The 17,186-nt window shown below is 47.2% G+C and overlaps 1 protein-coding gene across 2 annotated transcripts in view; it reads right to left on the minus strand.

The window, feature by feature from the left end:
- Positions 1–17,186, minus strand: part of LOC144721178 (complement C3) — a 239,441-nt gene that overhangs the window by 192,004 nt on the left and 30,251 nt on the right. For both annotated transcript variants that reach the window (XM_078598569.1, XM_078598568.1), the window contains exon 5: positions 8,115–8,215. In XM_078598569.1, coding sequence (XP_078454695.1) covers positions 8,115–8,215 — 101 coding nt within the window. The remainder of the gene's footprint in view (positions 1–8,114; positions 8,216–17,186) is intronic.

Consider the following 17,186-nt stretch of genomic DNA (forward strand, 5'->3'; position numbering starts at 1 on the left):
CACAAGACACACAGAAATCCAAATAAAACCATACAATAGAGGGACAAACAGTTGGCCATAACAACAATGACCAATTCTGCTCTTGCATATGGGAATATTTCAAGAGCTGAATGACGATGTTGGGATCTGCTAGCGACAAGTGGGCTTCAGGAGAGAGTTTGTGTAGTTTGCAAACCTTCCATTGAGGGGCGCAGACTACAATTTCAAATCAAACACAGACAGACACATGCTTGATACGTAAGAGCCAGGGATGCAATTGAATGTGTAACCTCTGTATTGCAAGTTCAGTGCGCTCACCATTATGCCACGGTGGCAGCTCCCTTCATCTCTCAGCTAAAAAGGAAAATATGTTGCGTTTAATGTCACGGCACGTGACATTAAATGTCATAACAGTGCTTTTGTAACAGTATGGCCCAAACTGTATGGAAGAAAAAGGTGATTAAGGATTATTCAGGAAGATGTACTAAATTTTACACAGTTTATTCTCTAGAGCTGGGATATTGTAAACTGTCAAAATAATTCAAATATTATTACTGACTAAAGTGTTTGTTCGTTTCTCAAGCCGCTTGTCCTGGTGAGGGTCACGGCGGCAGCATGTTGAGTAGGACGTTCCAGACCTCCCTTTTCAGGCATTCTCAGGTCAGCTGAGCGACATAGTCCCACCAGCATGTCCTAGGCTGGCTCCAGGGTCTTCGCCTAGTGGGACGTGCCCGATAGAATTCCAGGGGCAGTCTACTGGGCGAAACCTTACCAGGTGTCCGAACCACCTCAACTGGCTCCTCTCGACGCAGAGGAGCAGCGGCTCGACACTGAGGCTCTCCGGATTACCGAGCTCCTCACCCTAACACGGAGAGTGATCCCGGCAACCATGTGGAGAAACATAATTTTGGCCCCTTGTACCCACGACCTTTCGGTCATTACCCAAAACTCATGACCATAGGTGAGGGTGGGAACTAGATTGACCTGTAAACCGAGAGCTTTGTTCGAGAACTCAGCTCTCACTTCACTACCACGGTTCAGCACCCGCATCACTGCTACATTGCACCGATCTGCCGGCCGATCTCCCGCTTCCACTTACCATCACTCGAGAAAGAGACCAAGGTATTTAAACTCCTCCACTAAGGGTAGCTATTCCACGTTCACCAGGAGAGCACACTCCACCATCTCCCGGGAGTGAACCATGATCTCAGATTGGTGGTGCTGATCCTCATCCTAGCCGCTTCACACTTGGCATCAAACCATTCAAGTGATCACAGATTGACGAGGCAAAGAGGACGTCATCTGCAAAAAGCAGTGGCGCACCTCCTTGACCCGTATTGGATACTCTCCATACCTCAGCTGCACCTTGATATCCTATCGATGAAAATCACATACAGGAGTGGAGACAAGACGCACCCTTGGCGGAGTCCAACACCCACAGTGACCGATTTAGATTTAACACCAAGAATACGGACACAGCTCTCACTCCGGGAATAGAGGGACCGGATAGAACACACAAGCGGCATCGGTAAATCATTATCCCACAGCACCTCCAACAAGACATTCCAGGGAACATGGTCATATGCCTTCTCCATGTCTACAAAACAGAGGGAGATTGGAGGAGCATACTCCCATGACTCCTCACATAGCTGTGAGAGGAAAAAAATACGTCTATTGTTCCATGACCCTGACGGAATGCATATTGTTCCTCCTGAATTTGAGGCTCGACCACTGGACGCAGCCTCATCTCCAGCACTATGGCATAGGCTTTACCTGGGACGCTGAGGAGTGTGATCACCATTCTTAAAAATGGAGATCACGACCCCAGTTTGCCAATCCAGAGGTACTGTGTCCACCTTTCATGCAACATTGAAGGGGCGTGTTAACCACGAGCCTCCTACATTGTCCAGCGCTTTCAAAAACTCTGAGCGAGTCTCGTCCACCCCAGCAGCTTTGACGCTATGAAAGACCTCGACCGTCACAGTGACTTCAGCAGCCGTGATGGATCAAAAACCCCCCAGTTGTTTCCAGAGCTGCCTCCTGAGAGGAGGGCATGTCCACTCGGTTGAGAAGTTCTTCAAAGTGCTCCTTCCACCTCTCAACTATTTCCTTAAGTGAGTTCTATGTTATGCCACCCTTACTGGAAAACAGTCCGAGCCACGTCCCGTCAACCCCTCCTAAGGATGGATGGTTTGCCAGAACATATTTTAGGCATGCTGGTAGTCCCTCTTTATGCTTTCTCTAAACTCTTTCCATTCCTGGGCTTTCGCTTCAGCGATTGCTACTGCTGCTGTCCTCTTGACAAGCCAGTACCTCTCAATTGAATAGGGAGACCTTTTTCCAAGAATATCTTGGAAAGCCTCCATCATCTTGACAGCTTCCCTCACCACTGGTGTCCTAGGGTTGCTGCCATGACAGGCAATAACTGTATCCTTCAGACCACAGCTTTTTGCAGCTGCATTGTGACAATCGTGGTTCTAAACATCATCCACTCGGACTAAATGTCCATGACCTCCCCTGGTGTGTAGAAGTTTTTTCTGGAAGTTTACATTTTTCTGCACTGGGTTATCCACCAGACGTTCCCAGAAAACCCGCACTGTCCAGAACATATGGCCTTAGGTCCTATGATATAAATGTAATGACAATAGAGCCTCCATGCTGTGTGAGGGGGCTAGCGGCCACGGGAGGTAATTACAGGGAGGTCAGCCTACAGTACGAATGCACTAGTGGCCACTGGAGCAAATGACAGGGGTATCAGTTGTGAGTGTGAAGGGACTGGTAGCCTCGAGAATGTTCGAGAAGGGAGCATGGTCAGGTGACAGAAGAGGACAGTAGAGTCTGCCGGTAGAAGGAGCGTCCAGAGTCAACAAGAAAGATCAAGAAGGGGGACGTGGTCTCGTGTTGATATATGAGGGAGATGCACGGGAGATGCACGGGAGACTCGGGGCTGTTGCAGTGGGATCTCCGCCTGATGTCATGTGAACGTGTCTTCATTAAAGTGCTATCTCAAGAGAAGTGTGTCAAGTCGTCATTACAAATGGTGTCAGAAGTGGGATGTCATCATGCCACAACACGGATGTAAGGAGAACTCACCGACAAAGACTTCAAATGGTGGGGAGACCCCCCTGCAGCAAGCCCCATGCAGCAGGGACCTGGTGAACAACCTCACTGGTGAAGAGGGAGTGGCGGCGGTAACAAGGAGAGAGGAGGCCGACCGATAGAAACAAATAAACGCGGAGGTTATGGTGGAAGTCCCCACGGTAGAAGCCGCTCAACCGATGGACGCCATTTTGAAAGTTGGCCAAATGGCAACTGAGGTGGCTGCAACTCCAATGGCGTGGGAAACAGCAATAAACCAGCCGCAGTGGATGACACCTGTAAAGTAATTTGTAGCAGCGGGAGGCGACTGGGGCGCCTTCACCCAAAGGTTCGAGGCAGCGTATCAAGCCATTGGATGGTCGCAGGAGGAAGCACTGTGAGCCCTACCTACCGCCCTTGACGACGATGCCCTCTCGGTGTTCCGAACTGTGCCGGAGGAGCGAAGGGCTTCGCTACGAAAGGCGTATGGTGAGATGGCGGCTGTTTTTGATCCCCCATCGAATACATGGAGGAAGTTGCTGCAACAAAAACAGAGAGAGGCTGAGATGCCCATCACTTATCGCAGCGCATTGATGGTGCTGGGCCAGATAGCGTACCCACGGCTGGACGAGACGGCGCTGTATTTTCTGGCAATGGAGAAAATGCTGGCACTGGTACAGGAGATGGGAGTCGTGCTACCAATTGTGGAGGAGGTGCAGACTTCCCTGTGGGTGGCCCGATGCCTGCAGGCGCATGAGGGGATGAATAAGGGGATGAACCATCGGCCTCGTGTGGTGGCATGGTCAGGTGATCTGATGTCGGGTGAGGCTGACAGTCCGATCAGCAGGGAGTGTGGGGCTGCCAATAGAAGAGGATCCAGAGCTGGGGGAATAAGTGATGGCAGCAGTACATGAGAGGGCTCGACACCGGGGGGAGACTTCGCGACGGCCTCAAGGTTGGGGACCAAGGAAGGAGGTGACCACGCTGCAGCGGGGGCCCACCATGGCCTGCTTCAGGTGTGGTCCGCTGGGGCACATCGCACAGGGAGGTCGGAGCGGCGCCTGGACAGCATCGTTGGCGGCATCTGTGTTCTCACTGTGGGCCACTCCATAATGATGGCAGGCAGGTCGCAACACTAGACACCCGGCCCAAAACATCACCTCACACATCTAGGTGGTCGCGTCCCCCGGGCTCCATTATCACCTTGCATCCTGTATTGGTTATGTCGGTTGCGTCAGTCGCGTTGGTTGTGTCGGTTGCGTTGGTCGCGGGTGAGCAACGGGGTTCAAAGGATTATAGGGATTGAGGTGACAGGGCCTGCTGTCATTTCAGAAAGGCGAGCCTGTGGGATACTAACTGTTTGAATAGAATGCCCTCAGAAATTGATGGATCGGAAGTGTGAAGTGATACCGCCAGGGCAGCAGTTATTTTTTCTCTTGGATCCTGTTGGAAGGGAAGTGGGTGGAACATCGTAATTCGGGCCTTGGTGAGGGAATCGGTATAGATCCCACCGGCCATGCAGAGGTTGGTTCCCTTGCAGTAGCGCAAGAGGTTGCATTCGCCCGACCCAGATGCGGCGGTTCTCCTGACGCCGTCCAACAGTGTGGCCCGCGAGCTTGTGCTAGCGAGTGCGTAGACGATCCTAGGAGCAGGCCTAGAGCCGTTCCTGCAGGTGTTGAGTGTGGGTGGAGGGACAGCTGTGGTTCTAGCAGGTACCGTGTTGGCCCATGTGAGTCCGCGTGTTGCGAGCTGGTGGCACCAGATATCGTGGAAGCGATGGAGAGAGCCTGCCTTTTGTGAGGTGATGACGATAGACATCGAGGAAGTGATGGGTAGAGAAAGTCAGATCAGATGAAACGTGGGCAACCCTTGTAACGAGAATCCTGGTTTACCTCAGGCACAACGGGGCAAATTTAAGTAATTTTTCTTGAAAATTCAGGTGTTTTCAGTGAGAGCAAGTGTGACATCGGTTGTACTTCTCTATTGCTGCACCATATTGATACGGGAGACAGCCTCTTCACCAGAGCTCATGTCGGATGTGTCCGGAAGAGAAGGAATATGCAAATAGGCAGTGGCTGGTGCATGCCGAGTACGCGTGTGGACAATTTGTTGGACGTGTTGTCGAGTGCCGGTTTGGCCCCAATTACTATTTAACTGGGTGCGTCTTCGAGAAAACAAATGCAGGATGCAACCGCGGCGCAGCAGGTTACGTCCAGGTGAATGACATATTGTGGCTGCGTTATCTGCAGATACCGCTGCAAACATCGCCTAAGTAGCACTGCCATGGTGGGCATCGGTCGAGATTGTGGAAGTGATTCGGGTTTGGTTCGTGCAAATATAGATGGGGCATCGCCGTTGGTTTGTCCCCCCATCGCGTTTCAAACCATACGTGTATCCCCGCCCAGTCATCTCATCTCCAAGTTCTGTGCGGCCAGGGTCTGGTGTGTCCGACGTGCCAGGGTAGTCATCCGGGATGGTTGTGAAACCCGAGGAGATGTGTTATGCCGCCCACAGAATGCGACCCTCTGATTCTCAGAGGCCCACAAGACTCTGCCACATGCGATGGACCGGCGTCAAGGACCCGGTTAAAAGCTGTATGGCTGCGATAGTGGCTCTCAAAGCCACAAGGTAGACTGTCAACTCCCAAGGCCAAGCGTTTTTTTTTGTGTACCCCGGTGTGGTTGTTGTCATTCGCGTGGAGTGGCTTGCACCACTCACTCGTCATGTTGTGTTGTTGGTGGCTTATGTGGCCAAGTGACGAGTTCTTTTCCATGCGGATATGGGTTGTCATTCTGCCATAATTGGTGCATTTTTGTTTTTTAAGTCTTGGTATTAGCCTGGATGGTTATATTTTTATGAAGGGGTGATGGGGGGGGGGTGATATAATTAAAATAGAGCCTGCATGCGGTGTGAGTGGGCTAGTGGCCACGGGAGGTAATGAAAGGGAGGTCAGTTGTGAGTGCGAAGAGACTGGTGGCTACGAGAATATTATAGAAGGGAGCATGGTCAGGTGACGGAAGAGGACGGTAGAGTCTGCCGGTAGAGTCTGCTGGTAGAGCGAGCGACCAGAGTCAGTGAGAATGATCGAGAAGGGGGGCGTGGCCTCGTATTGATATATAAGGGAGATGCGTGGGAGACTCGGGGCTGTTGCAGTGGGATCTCTGCCTAACGTCAAGTGAACGTGTCTTCAATAAAGTGCCATCTCAAGAGAAGTGTGTCAAGTCGTCATTAGTGACATCGGGAATGTCACTGCATGGTGCCGGCCTGAGAGGGCCATGGCACGCGATGCACTGTCATCGCATACACCCTGTGAGCAGGTGTAGTACCAGCCCTACCGGTGCTTGGTGAGCGCTGGATAGCGCAGGCACTACGCATAGCATGTGGTGGGGGGTCCCACGAGGGTGAGTGGGAGAGTGTCAGCCCAAGGGCAGGGTTGCCCCAGGCCATGGCACTCTAGTTGACCCTGCAGACACGTGATCTAGAGTGTCTATAGAGAGGCCCCCAGATGGGGGGACTAGGGGGTGATCACGTGTCCAGGGAGAGCTCTCGAGAGGGATCGAGAGGGAGCTAGAAGGCTCCAAAGGGCGGAAGGAGCCAAGGGCGGAGCGGCCTCGATCGTAGGGGGATATAAGGCAGGTCCCTGAGAGGGACCGGGGTCGCTGCCTTCTAAAAGTCGAAGCTCCACGTCCACCAGCTGAAGCCTACATCTCAAGCTTGAAGCTCTACGTCTTCGGGGCAAACACGTGGTTGCAGACCCGAGTAGGGGCCTGATCCTTCGTAGCAGTAACTCCCTGCATAGAATAGTTAGCTGGGTGGTCACCACCCTAGGCTCTATCTGGTGAAGGAGCAGTTACCCCTTGTGTTACGTGTTAAAAATAAATGTGTTGCCTCTAAAAGGAACAACGTCTGCGACTCAGTTGGACTCACTACACAACTATAAAGTCAATCATTGACCTTCGGCCCAAGGTGCTCTGGTACCAAGTACACTTACGAGCATCCTTGTGTTCTAACATGATGTTTGTTATTAACATTCCGTCACTCGCGCACAATTCCAATGACACCTCACTGTTCGGGTTCACATCAGGGCCATTCCTTCCAATCACGCCTCTCCATGTATCTCCATCGTTTCCCACATGAATATTTAAGTCGCCCAGTAAGGATATGGAGTCAGTAGACGCACTATCGAGCACTGCACCCACCGTATCTAAGAAGGCCGAATACTCTGAACTCCTGTTTGGTGCATAAGCAGGGGCGGTTTCTTCATTAGGGCGATTGGGTGACGCACCACCAATGTCATTCAACCACAGAGTCACGCTAGCCGTCACTGTGCCTCTGGATATAGTCCAATCAGCGTCATGCTACGTTCTGTGGAGTACCGCCTCTTTTTGGGCGATTTCCCTCCAGCTGAGAATCGCCCCGAGTGGTCCCATAGACTTACATTCAAAGATGTTTTTTTTCGAACGGGGGCGCTGCAATGCATTCTCTATGGCTTCCGGGAGGGCTCGCCCTAACGTGCTTACGTCATCATACGTGCTTACGTCATCATACGTAAGCACGTTTCATCCAACAATATAATTTGTCGCCACCTAGTGGAATCTTTAATAAAATAAACTTGAGTGGTTTGTTTTAATAGTGAGTATAGAAACAAACAAGATGTATTGTAAGAGTCACTTTATTTTTCATTAATATTAAAGAAGTGAAGTTGCCTTTACATGCTTAAGCTGTTAATTTATCCATTGCATGGGTGGACCTTATCCTTATCAATCATCCAGACATTTGCCCCCCCTGAGAGATTTTGCAGGAGCCGCCACTGTGCATAAGCATAGACAACCGTCAACAATTTCCTTTCTGAGACCCAAAGTCTTATTGAGCTGACTCTCATCTACTGGGGCCAACTTCAAGCTGAACAGTATCCAGCCGGAGGCTTGTGCAATACTCCAGGCGACATAGCTCTTTTAGGGTCATTGGAACACACAAACCCCACCACCACAATACGATGATGGTGGGCTATTATATCCTTTTACACGAAACATGTCATTATTTGGGTGTGAGCTTACTTGGAAATAGCAGGGATTGTGAATGATGTTCCATCCACTATACCCTCATCGGTGGCCTTGATGGTTTTTATTTGTCTCTCTACAATCACTCCATCTGCATTCTGTAAGAGATCACACGATTTAATAATGTATACATTTTGTATTTGCACCATTCAGATAACACAAGGCTATCATGCAGGTGCTATGTTCTACTTTGTTGCAGTTCATGCTAAAAGGTAATAGAGCAATGGTCTGAAGAATCAATGTGGTCATTCACAAAAAATAGATAAATATGAAAGTTGTTGTATACCTGCCTTTCTAAAAACTCATATTAAGAGTGATATTGCCTATTTTTAATGTAACAGTTTTTCTATTATATATATGGGTTTAGCAGAGACGGATACATGTGAACTCCTGCCTTGAAACAACAAAATGCAATTTATCCTTATGTTTTGAGTCGCTTGCAGAGTCAAGGACTGCGAGAAGTTGTACTGTAACTAAGCTATAATAGTTGTGAGAAGCTAAGAGATGTGCGAATACATTTTCATATAATACTGTGATTAGCCAATAGTTGTGATAAGCTTCAGAGGTGTGTGAATACATTTCAGGAGTTTTAGAGAGTGAGTTTTGGAGAGTGAGTGAGGAGCAGCGACGAGCAGCTCGCAGCAGGAGCCCTCCTGGGAAAAGGGGGGGGGGGCACCAAGGGTGGTCGCGCAAAACAAGCTGGTCCTCACAAGACCGGCAGCGCAGTGGCTCACGACTACCCACGAGCATGCTGACTCGGAAGACGAGCACCCTCCAGCAAAGGTCGAGCTCGAGACACAATAAAGCGTGTCTGGTACCAAGGGGGGTGACGCGCTGCTGCCCAGCGGACGAGCTGCGAGCGCTATCTGGCGACGTGACCATCACACACACCAACGCAAACGGAGCCGAACCCATCCGATCCCTGCCAGCATGGGCACCGCCGCCATTGTGAGCAGCATGCCGACTCAACAACCACTCAAGCGTTGGACAGAGCCTGACAGTGCAGCCGAGAACAAATGCCGTGTGTTCGAGACACACACCCGCCGACCCAACGCCCCCTGCTGGGGACCTGAGGTATTTTTGGTACGAGGATAAACGCTGCACTACGGCGTGACGCCATCTGGACCCCAGAACCACAGTTAGCAGATATAGTACGTGGACAACTCAAACCGTACTGCCCGCTATAATCATTGGTCTTTGTGGTGACTGCCCTCCAACAGACACACAATGCGCATAACGGTACCAATAAGTTTGTTCCAAGAGGTTTTTTTTTGTTTCACAAAGAGTTGTCATTCCAAAGTGCTGTGTTAACTATTAGCTGATCGTGGAGAAGCATTGTTCTGTCCCTCGAGTTGCATATTTTAGAAATATTTTAGTCGTTCATTTTCTTTTCATTACATAATCGTACCAATTAATTCATTTGATGTCACACTACATATTTATAAGCATCTATGTTATGAATCTTCACACTCGCATTAATCCTATTGTTTTTAGAGATTTATTTTTATTGCAAAATCATACCAAGGAATTCATTTATGTCCACTAAACATTTATAAGCATCTATGTTACGAATCTACACACTCGCATGCACACTATTGTCTTGGGATATTTCTTTAATTGCCAAATCATACCAATTAATCCATAGATGTCCACTAAACATTTATAAGCATCTATGTTACGAATCTACACACTCGCATGGATATTATTGTTTTGAGATATTTATTTTTATCACAAAGTCTTACCAATAAATTAATTGATGCCCCTTTTTGTCATTGGGCACATGTTTCTTTAGCACGGTTCCGTATGTCATTTTTAAGGACTTTCCTATCGTCGTGTATTGTCACATTACTATGAGTCAGCCTATGGTTCTATTGCTCAGTTTAACAATGTAACCATTGAGGTTTAATTGGATGGATCGATGAGTAGGATATTTTCAAGTGTACTGTTGTGGCAATTTCGATTATAAGTGTGTTCACATATTAGAGTGTTTTAGATATTAAAGTTGCTTAACACAGAAGAGTCTGAGTGGTTTCTTCCTAAGTTCATGCATAATGATCTTAATTATAAGACCTGTATCCTGCGGTGAGATCTGAATCCTGAGACCGGAAATAATTATACTAAAATCATAACCAGTAAATGTTTAAGCGAGAATCATAATCAATAAAAGTTAAAACGAGAATCATTGCATTATCACGATAGGTAATACACCCTTAGACAACGAAGCTAGGCATCACACACACCGTTACACACACACACACGATATGCCCCTAGACAATGAAGCCGAGCATCACATCACACACACACATCAATCACAAATAACCACACACACAGAATACACCCCTAAACAAAGAAGCCGAGCCAATAATAATAAACGCATTACTACACGCACACCTATTGATCATAATGCAAATGTACACACACATTAATAATACTCCTATACACATGTAGTGACATAGCGCTGACTGTTGGACAGCAGCAGGAACTGAAGGTGGGCACTTAGCGCACACGCCGCTGAGCATATATGCGGGTGTGCCGGCAGGGCGGAGGAACTGGGGCAAGGGTAATAGACCTCGTGTGGAATCCTCTGGAACCCTCTGGAGGGTTCAAGAAAAGAGGTGTGGCTAGGGCGGAGCCAAGCCATGCCGAGGGGAATATATGTAGAGGAGAGCAAGAGCTCTGGGCTGCTGGTTCTGGGATTGGACTCGTCTCGTCATCGCTGTCGTCGTCGCCCTCGTCTCATCGCTGCTGCTTTTGCCCGATCATTGCGCGGCCGGACAGTAGTTGGCTGTCCCGTTCAATGCCGTCAGTGCAACATGCCACCCACACGCACAGATGACACTACATTTGGTATCAGAAGTGGAGTTTAAAAACCCACCAGTAGTGTCATTGGGACATCGGGACGAGGACAGCGAGATGGTCGACGCTCCGACAGCCCCGGGATCCGGGAACCTGGTTATATAAAACCCGAGGCTGCTGGGCATCAAAGGCGTCAGCAGCTATGCAAATGAGGTAGGAGCGGCTGTGCGTCGACTGACAGAGCTGCTGGGCATCGACGGCGTGAGCGGCTACGCAAAAGAGGTAGGAGCGGCTGCACGTCGACCGACAGAGAGCTGTTGGGCGTCGACGGCGGGAACAGCTACTCAAAAGTGGCAGGTCTCGGCAGAGAGAGAAGCAGGACGTTGACAAAAAAGAGCAGCTGAGCGGCGATGGCTAAAGTGCTACACCAGGTGGCGGGAGTGGGAGAGCATCGACGGAGAGACTGCACGTCGACTAAAAGAGAGCAGTTGCGAGTCGTCGGAAAGACAGAGACTGCACGTCGACGGAGAAAATGGGGGCTGCGCGTCGATGGAGAGAGAGTGAGGGCCGTACGTCGACAGAGAGGGTGGCTGAGATTTCCCGTGGTCAAGCGCCGACCAGGGAGCATGGCAGGAAACTGCCATGTGGAGAGGGGCACGGGCCGGCATAAAGCGCAGACCCCAGGGGACGGTGCAGAGGACAGCGGGGAAAATGGAGCGGGAGCTGCCATCGGAGCGGGAGCAGGGGACTCCGGACGGGAGACCAGACACATGGTGGGCGCCATTTTATCATCGGAGGCTGTGGGGGCTGGCGAGGAAATTGTTGCCCTGCCCTCTGCCGTGTGTGGTCGGTCGGGCCACACTGCTGCGGACTGTCGGGGTGACGATTGATATCGGTGGAGTTACCCGTGCTCATTGGGAAGCCAGCACAGTCAACTTAAGCCCTGTCGGACCGGGTCTCTGAGGCCTACCGAGACCGCCAAGTGCGAGGCCTCAGGGACTGGACTCGAAGGGCGATGCCGAGTGACGAGGTGTCACGCCCTTCGAGCCAAGGACTCTGTCTCCATCATCTCTTAGCCCTCCAGGTTCACCAGGTGAGCACGGTTACAAAGGGAAAGGGGGATGTCCTTACACATGGAAAGTGACTTCGTGATTTCCTGTAAAAAGAGTTGTCATTTTCTCTGGATTAGAGTATTTTAGCGTCATTTGGCGTCATCTGGTCTAACCCATGTGAGACTAGGCTCTAAGGAAAGCTGTTTCGGGTGTGGAACAATCAACTTCAAGGACAGTGCATATATTATCAGAGTTATGTTTTTTGTTTGCATTATGGCTGCAGGTATTGTGGTCTATGCAAACATGACTCCTTGTAAAAAAGGTGTCAGTTTTATTGCCAGATAGAAGGGTAAACAACCAATTATCATATTTTTTACTGGCAAATGAGGTTCCAATGGTATAATCTGAATGGCAAAAGTTAATCAGGAGGTTTGTTCAAGATTGGGTAGAGAGGCATCAGCTTCAACTTTGCTGAGTCCAGTTTATAGCCCGAGGCTTCTCCGTATTCCGTGATCAAAGATAGAAGAGTGGGAATAGAGGTCATGGGCCCCACTATAGTTTGCACGATGTCATCTACATGAAGATTGAATTTATTTTCACTTGTCCCTTTGCGTACTCCAACCCATTTCGGCTAGATTTTAGCTCGTGGTTCAATTGACAAAAGGCAGTTTGAGACGAGGCACAAAAGAAAGCTGTCTGTGTGGACCAATCAGTTTCAAGGAAAATGCATATATTATCAGAGTATGCTTTTTGTTTGCATTCTGACCTCAAGCATTGTGGTTAATGTAGACATGATTCCTTGTAAAAGGTTTCAGTTTTTTTTACATCTTAACACCTTAATTTTGGAGCTTTCGTGACTGCAGGAAATATTCTTCAGTTTTTTCGGTAAAGTCACGTATAAAGATAAAATAATAAATTAAATAATAGCATACGACGTTTCGATTGCAACACAAGCAATCATCATCAGGTATAGTGAAATAGCGACATAAAATCTAACCAGAAAACTATAGACAGACATATATGCAGACAGATATCACCAAGATACATAGATCGAGCAACACAGGTACAGAGAGGGGTGATCGTCTCTGTGGGGTGGCCTTAAATAGACATAGGGGGGCGGAGGCAGAGAGAGGGAGGGGGTTAGAGAAAAAATGTACATGTTACTGAGTACGAAGGCTTAGAGGGAGAAAGAACACACTAAATTAAATAACCAAGCAAAGTATCGAAATGTTATGTAAAACGACACAAAGAGTCGGTCAACACACAATTAACGCATAGCCTGGTCGATTACGTATTTCAAAGATTGCTAAGTTAGAATTTAAGTGTGAAAATTCCAAAGAAAGACAAAAAATAAAAAAAAACAAGAGGAACGGAGACACACAGACAGAGCAGAACCTAAGAACGACAAAAAACGAGTGTAGACAGAAAAATTTACACTAAATATACAGGCAGAGAGAGAACAAAAAACCCAGAGAGGGAGAAAAAGGTAAACTTGGAACTTCCCCGTAGAAGTGGTTCAATCTTAATTTTGGAGCTTTCGTGACTGCAGGAATTATTCTTTGGTTTTGTCGGTAAAGTCACGTATAAAGATAAAATAATAAATTAAATAATAGCATACGACGTTTCGATTGCAACACAAGCAATCATCATCAGGTATAGTGAAATAGCGACATAAAATCTAACCAGAAAACTATAGACAGACATATAAGCAGACAGATATCACCAAGATACATAGATCGAGCAACACAGGTACAGAGAGGGGTGATCGTCTCTGTGGGGTGGCCTTAAATAGACAGAGGGGGGCAGATGCAGAGAGAGGGAGGGGGTTAGAGAAAAAATGTACATGTCACTGAGTACGAAGGCTTAGAGGGAGAAAGAACACACATTCTGGCGAATTGCCCGATGATGCTGGATGCAATTTCCAGCGAAACGTCGTACTCAAATTGTAAATGTTGTGGTTTCACGCTTCAACACACCGGTGGGCTAAAGCAGTGAACTATTTGTCTTTTGTCAACGTGACACTTTTTTACTGATTGGCCGTGTCGGGTGGTGGAGGGTTACGACACATTTATAAATAACGCGATTTAAACCCAAAAACGTTGATTATGAACACTAAATTAAATAACCTAGCAAAGTATCGAAATGGTATGTAAAACGACACAGAGAGTCGGTCAACACACAATTAACGCATAGCCTGGTCGATTACGTATTTCAAAGATTGCTAAGTTAGAATTTACGTGTGAAAATTCCAAAGAAAGACAAAAAATAAAAACAAGAGGAACGGAGACACACAGACAAAGCAGAACCTAAGCCTTCGTATTCAGTGACATGTAAATTAAGATTGAACCACTTCTACGGGGAAGTTCCAAGTTTACCTTTTTCTCTCTCTCTGGGTTTTTTGTTCTCTCTCTGCCTGTATATTAAGTGTAATTTTTTCTGTCTACACTCGTTTTTTGTCGTTCTTAGGTTCTGCTCTGTCTGTGTGTCTCCGTTCCTCTTGTTTTTTTTTTATTTTTTGTCTTTCTTTGGAATTTTCACACTTAAATTCTAACTTAGCAATCTTTGAAATACGTAATCGACCAGGCTATGCGTTAATTGTGTGTTGACCGACTCTCTGTGTCGTTTTACATAACATTTCGATACTTTGCTAAGTTATTTAATTTAGTGTGTTCTTTCTCCCTCTAAGCCTTCGTACTCAGTGACATGTACATTTTTTCTCTAACCCCCTCCCTCTCTCTGCCTCCGCCCCCCTCTATCTATTTAAAGCCACCCCACAGAGACGATCACCCCTCTCTGTACCTTTGTTGCTCGATCTATGTATCTTGGTGATATCTGTCTGCTTATATGTCTGTCTATAGTTTTCTGGTTAGATTTTATGTCGCTATTTCACTATACCTGATGATGATTGCTTGCGTTTCAATCGAAACGTCGTATGCTATTATTTAATTTATTATTTTATCTTTATACGTGACTTTACCGAAAAAACCAAAGAATAATTCCTGCAGTCACGAAAGCTCCAAAATTAAGATTGAACCACTTCTACGGGGAAGTTCCAAGTTTACCTTTTTCTCTCTCTCTGGGTTTTTTGTTCTCTCTCTGCCTGTATATTTATTGTAATTTTTTCTGTCTACACTCGTTTTTGTCGTTCTTAGGTTCTGCTCTGTTTATGTGTCTCCGTTCCTCTTGTTTTTTTTATTTTTTGTCTTTCTTTGGAATTTTCACACTTAAATTCTAACTTAGCAATCTTTGAAATACGTAATCGACCAGGCTATGCGTTAATTGTGTGTTGACCGACTCTCTGTGTCGTTTTACATAACATTTCGATACTTTGCTAGGTTATTTAATTTAATGTGTTCTTTCTCCCTCTAAGCCTTCGTACTCAGTGACATGTAAATTTTTTCTCTAACCCCCTCCCTCTCTCTGCCTCCGCCCCCCTCTGTCTATTTAAGGCCACCCCACAGAGACGATCACCCCTCTCTGTACCTGTGTTGCTTGATCTATGTATCTTGGTGATATCTGTCCGCTTATATGTCTGTCTATAGTTTTCTGGTTAGATTTTATGTCGCTATTTCACTATACCTGATGATAATTGCTTGTGTTGCAATCGAAACGTCGTATGCTATCATTTAATTTATTATTTTATCTTTATACATGACTTTACCGAAAAAACCAAAGAATGAATCTTAACACCTGTTTTGTTGCCAGATAAAAGGGGAAAGCCTATTATCAAATAATAGCTGGTTTGATCGTTGAGGATCCTATCTAACTCTAGCTAAGCAGAATTGCTCTCCCACATAGTTTATTGAGATTATGTAGCCTTGCAAGACTATTTCCTCTCGTGCAAGTTGCTTGGCTATAACTTTTGTTTAAGCCTGCAAGTTCATTTTTCAATTAATCAGAAAGCTTTGAGGGAATCCTATATCGTCAAGGGACATGTGGGGAGTTCGACTCTGATTTGACCACAATAAACTCTTCTGTTTTCTTCCTGATATTTTTAGTGATCTGTTTTTCACGAGTAACCTCTTGTCCAGGTACCAAAAATTCTGCATCTGGAAAGCATTCTATATTCCTTGAATGTGGGTGTAATCTTGTTCCGAGGGGTTCAGGGCTCTGCATGGGTCTACTAGTTGGAGCTGGGACATCATTTCTTGGCGAAGATTCCTCTGTTGTGTGGAGGGGTTCGACCTGAGAAGGTGCGAGTAGGGTCCAGGACCAGGTTCCAATCTCTACCGATGATCATCTCCCTGGTTCTCTTCTCTATTAGCAACACAATTTCAGAGAACGGTCTTGAATTAATGGAAGCCATGTTGTGTAGGATTAAGAACGCTACTTCTTTGCCTATTAATTTGCCCAAGAAAAATACGTATTTTTGGGCAAAAACTACGACGTTTCGATCCCAACACAAGCGGTCGTCATCTGATGACAACCGCTTGTGTTGCAATCTAAACGTCGTAGTTTTTTGTTATTTTGTTATTTTCTTTGAACCTATCTACGTGACTTTACCGAAAGACCCATAGAATATTAATTCATGCAGTCACAAAAGCTTTAAGTCAAGATTCATCCTTGCACTGCATAGCCTGCCCCAGGGTCATGAAGTCCCATTATCCCCCCGCAAATGTGTGGATCTTCAAATTGGCATGGTACAGCAAATCCCGATGCAGGGTGAGTAACAGGCTTCTTCTCTTCAAGTTGACCGGTGTAAGGTCTGGGGCATTGTAGACTCGATTTCCCTAGATTAGGATGCCCTTTCCATTCGTCCACCTCGTCAGCAGCCCCTTGTCTATTAGAGAAGAGGATTAGCAAAGAGCGAGCTCTCGAGTTGTTGGTCTCCATGAGCCATGCAGCCATCCTTCTTGCCAATTATGTCCGGATATAAAATCATGTTTGGAAAGATGGACAGGGGGTCTGGAGTTTCAGGGTCCCAAAGGGTAATGGGGGGATGCTTCTGGATGAAGAAGAGGGCACCATATGGAGTACTGCCTTGAATGTTCTCGAAGAGGCCATTGGTCTTCAGTTGGCTCTCCCTGTTCTTGGCCTGCAGCTTGTTATATGCTTCCTCCAGCTGCCAGAGCTTCCCCTTGTTTCCAGTTCAGATCGCTCCACAATGGATTGAAGGGGCATTGTGGTTGCCTCTTTGCTTCCCCACTCTCTTGCCGATTGCCCCCAGCTTGTCGTTAAAGTACACCAGGAAGGGTGGCGTTTACTTCAGCTTTCTCCCGGA

Source organism: Lampetra planeri, chromosome 11 (assembly GCF_965212315.1).
Source record: "Lampetra planeri chromosome 11, kcLamPlan1.2.h2, whole genome shotgun sequence".
Classification (NCBI taxonomy): domain Eukaryota; kingdom Metazoa; phylum Chordata; class Hyperoartia; order Petromyzontiformes; family Petromyzontidae; genus Lampetra; species Lampetra planeri.